Below are 3,973 nucleotides of genomic sequence, written 5' to 3'. Positions count from 1 at the left end.
TTTATCATACGGCTTTGACATGTCATATCTTTCACAAATGTCTTCCAGCCGATGAGGATCCAATGACACCAGAGGAACCAGTGGAAGAAGCTGAGGCTATGGTCCCTCAAGCAGCATACAACAGTCTTAGTGAGAACTATGACCACCTCAACACTCAATATATCAACTCGAGAAAATACTTTTACCAACTCAAAGAGGACAGTGACAAACGGAAAGAGGCGCTTCAGAAATCACTCTTCTCGTTCTCCACGCTCAAAAACAAGGCTGCACACTTTCTGTTTCTCCCTGGGCTAACTTCAGTCATCTTCAGTTGGTTAATGTAAAAAAAAAAAAAAGACAGTGTGCAGAAGAAAACAGAAAATCTCGTACTGGAAGATAATTTATTAGTGGTCCTTATGAAACTGAGATTGGGGCTCAGTAACAGAGATATATCATCTAGGTTCAACGTTTCTGAAATCACAGTGTCTTACATTTTAAGATCCTGGTTGCCTGTTATGGCAAACATTTTGAAATATATGATTAAATGGCCAAGTAAGGGTGCTGTCCTTAAAAATATGCCCAGATGTTTCTGGCGACATTTCAAAAGATGCAGGTGTATAATTGACTGTACAGAGATATTGATAGAGAGACCTGCTAACTTGACTGCTAGAGCTCAAACCTGGTCCAACTACAGGCACAACAACACCGTCAAGTACCTGGTGGGAATGACACCTTCCAGGTCAGTTTCATTTCTGTCTGCAGGCTGGGGTGGGAGAGAGTCAGACAAGCAAATAACACTTGAATCAGGATTTCTGCACCTATTAGAGCCGTATAGAGTAGAGCGTATACCAAGTTTCACTAAAGGAAAGAGTCAGTTACCTGCGTGTGAAGTAGATTCATCCAGACAACTGTCTCGTGTGAATAAATACACGTAGAGAGCGTTATAAACAGATGGAAGATTTTCAACATTTAGCATTCTGTTATTCCAATTTCCCAAGTTATGGATGACTATGGTGATTGTGTGGTGCTCTTACCAATGTATGTAAAGAATGAGTATGTTGTGTATGAAATTATGTCTGTGGAAATGAACTGACAATTTATATGCTTTTCTTTGAGAATTTAATGTTTGTTTTCTAGACTATTGTGATTTAATAGTGAATCATCTGTGATTGTATATACAGTGTTGTAATTAATTGTGACTAGAATTTAAGAAAGAATAATAAAATACAGAAAGTTAATACATTAATTTGCAGTGTCTGGAATTTTTATTTCTAGAAAATATTCACATCTTTAAAATTATACTGTAATATTTTTACATGTACTTTACAGAAAGCATATACTTTAAAATAAATCTTTTAGCATTACATACGTCTTCAAATACCTTAGCCATCACATTGAAATAGAAACATATATACATATTCATATATAGAAACATAACATCAACTGTTAAAGGGACAGTTCACCCAAAAAATTTTATTCTGTCATCATTTAATCACCCTAAAGTTGTTCCAAACCTGTATGAGTTTCTTTGTTCTGCTGAATACAAAAGAAGATATTTTGAGGAATGTTTGTAACCCAGCAGATCCAAGCAGCCAAGTAAGTGTCAGAGAGACCATGTCAACTAGACTCTCCTCTGCGGATGAGCGTGGATGGCCGAGTTCAACATGTGACTCTTCTGTCTTTCTGGCGCATGCGCTGTTGTACGCTCATCGTCAGCACAGTCTTAAAAATTGGTTCAACCAAGGCAATAAAAAAAAAAAAAAGTGAAACTGATTGTCTTGAATTTCATATGGCAGAAATATACAGTTTTAAGATAATAGAAATCAAGAGATAATACAAGAGAAGACAGGTGTTCAGGTTTTCATGCCAACTTTCCTCGCCCAAAAGACCCAGAATGGGTTTCTGAACATGAGAAGAGCCCTGGTCATACCTCTCACATGATAGCCTTATTGTGTAGATGTACAAACACTCAGGTGATGGACTCAGCTCTGGTCAAACTGCTGGAGAGACGGAATAATGAAAACAGGTCCTGAAGCGTGTGCTGGCCAAGATTTAGGCTGAAAGAGGACTGGCGTCCAGGGGGAGGACGAGCTCGTAGGTTCTGTGAAGGACCAAACAGTCAAAGGCAAGGAACGAACAATTATTTATTAAATGCAAATCAATGCAATCAAAGTTACAAATTAAATTAACTGAAAGCTGAATGAAAATAAAGTCAGGTCTGGAACTGGGGACGGAGCGATAAAACTCTGGGTTGATCATTTTAATCTCAGACACAACTGCAGTGAGGGCAAGGGCGTTTCTGTCCACTCCCACTGTCATCAAAGCTCTTGTCACGCTTCTTTTCTATGCGCTCGAAGAACTTTTGTGTGTCTCTTCAGAACCGCATCTGGACTCTTGGCTGTTGAGCGTGAAAATGAGGAAATCATTTGAGGTTACACTTTATTTTGAGGTGTCCTTGTTGTAATTATACAATTAATACTGAGTAATACTAAATAACTACATGTCCTTACTATCAGGGTTTGGTTTAGGGTCAGTTGCATGTAATTATGCATAACTCATAGTTATTACTATAGTAACCTTCATGCACTTTGAAGGCACGCGCGATTGTGTGAACAAAAACACATAACAGCTGATGATGAGCGCGCTAAATACAGAGAGCAGAAGAAAATCCCCCAACATCGTCTCTTTTGGCTTTAAATGCTTTGAAATGTATCATATTTATAAAAGGAGATTTGCTGTATGCATAATAACTGGCCAGGATATCAGACACCATTCACCACTTCATAAAGTAAGTTATATAAACTAACCTGTTCATTATAGTTAATCTGACTAAATCTAGAGAGAATAATGGCCAGAACAGCCTCTTTATACAAACTTATGTTTTCAGTGTAGCTTAAGGCGGTCAATACATTAAAAGGATCATTAATGATGGCATGTTTTATAATGAATGTGATGTAAATTCACTGACATTTGCCACAGTTTCTATCAAAGTGCTTTAATGCCAAATATATCACTCTTTCTAAAATGAGACAATAATCAAAACTGTTAATGATCAGTGTTTTATCGATGTTTCTCTTAATGCAGAGTCAGACATTATCAGGGGTTTGGGCCAAAATACACCAGAATCAATAACACAATGCACACAAAATTCAAGATATGGTGGAAAAAAAGTTATTTATTCATATTTATAACATATGATATTAAGCAATATTTCCAGAATATTAATGTGATTGTTTACTGAACTGCATAAAATCATATTTGCAAAGTTAATGTTGTGATGTGTGATATTTTAGACATAATATTATAAACTGGATATTTGCAGTCAGATCAAATTCAGAACAAAAATACACGTCTATAAAATTCTGCAATAAAACATTTCAATTTAAGTACATTTCAAATTTCATTGGTTGCTGATGCAGTAATCATTAATAAATGGTTTAGTTCTTCATGAGTCATACATTAACTCATGATTATCTGTGCATTAGTTAAGCATGAATTAATGTATATTAGTGCACACGTATTGTAAAGTGTTACCAAAAAATAAAATTCGAAACTATGTAAAATTCCACATAATATTCAATTTAGTTAAATTACACTTGTAGTAATTTATAATTGTAATTCTAATAGTATTGTCATATAGACGATGTTGTGGAAACGAGTGTGAATACCTGAGGTCATTTTATGCTACACTGTTTGCTAGCCTGGCATAAGGATCATCTCCATTAATACTTCTCATCATTTATTCACAGGGTTTGACTGATTGTTTTCCATATATCCATTTCCTTTAAAGTCTCCTTGAAAAGAGGGTTTGACTTGTCAAACTGGTGGATTTTTCTGGACCTCAGCGATTCATTTCTCCTCAAAGTCGTCTGTCAGTTTAAATGTGCGAGCCCTTAAATTAGAATGGATTCTGATTGGCTGACAGTGTTTTATCGTTCAACAGCTGGAAAAAAATGTGTGTGATCCCAGCGATACCGTTTCTCTATTTTTAAAA

At 36.0% G+C, this 3,973-nt stretch overlaps 1 protein-coding gene across 1 annotated transcript in view; it reads right to left on the bottom strand.

The window, feature by feature from the left end:
• Positions 1-1,228: 1,228 nt before the first annotated feature.
• LOC307129434 (tripartite motif-containing protein 16-like) overlaps positions 1,229-3,973 on the bottom strand; it is a 16,982-nt gene continuing 14,237 nt past the window's right edge. Inside the window, exon 7 of the mRNA XM_079821839.1 lies at positions 1,229-2,080. Coding sequence (XP_079677965.1) covers positions 1,962-2,080 — 119 coding nt within the window. The 3' untranslated portion in view covers positions 1,229-1,961. The remainder of the gene's footprint in view (positions 2,081-3,973) is intronic.

The sequence above is a fragment of the Gobio gobio genome (genome assembly GCF_949357685.1).
Source record: "Gobio gobio genome assembly, chromosome: 7".
Taxonomy (NCBI): domain Eukaryota; kingdom Metazoa; phylum Chordata; class Actinopteri; order Cypriniformes; family Gobionidae; genus Gobio; species Gobio gobio.
Note: the sequence above shows the minus strand (reverse complement) of the source record. Positions and strands in the feature narration are given on the sequence as shown.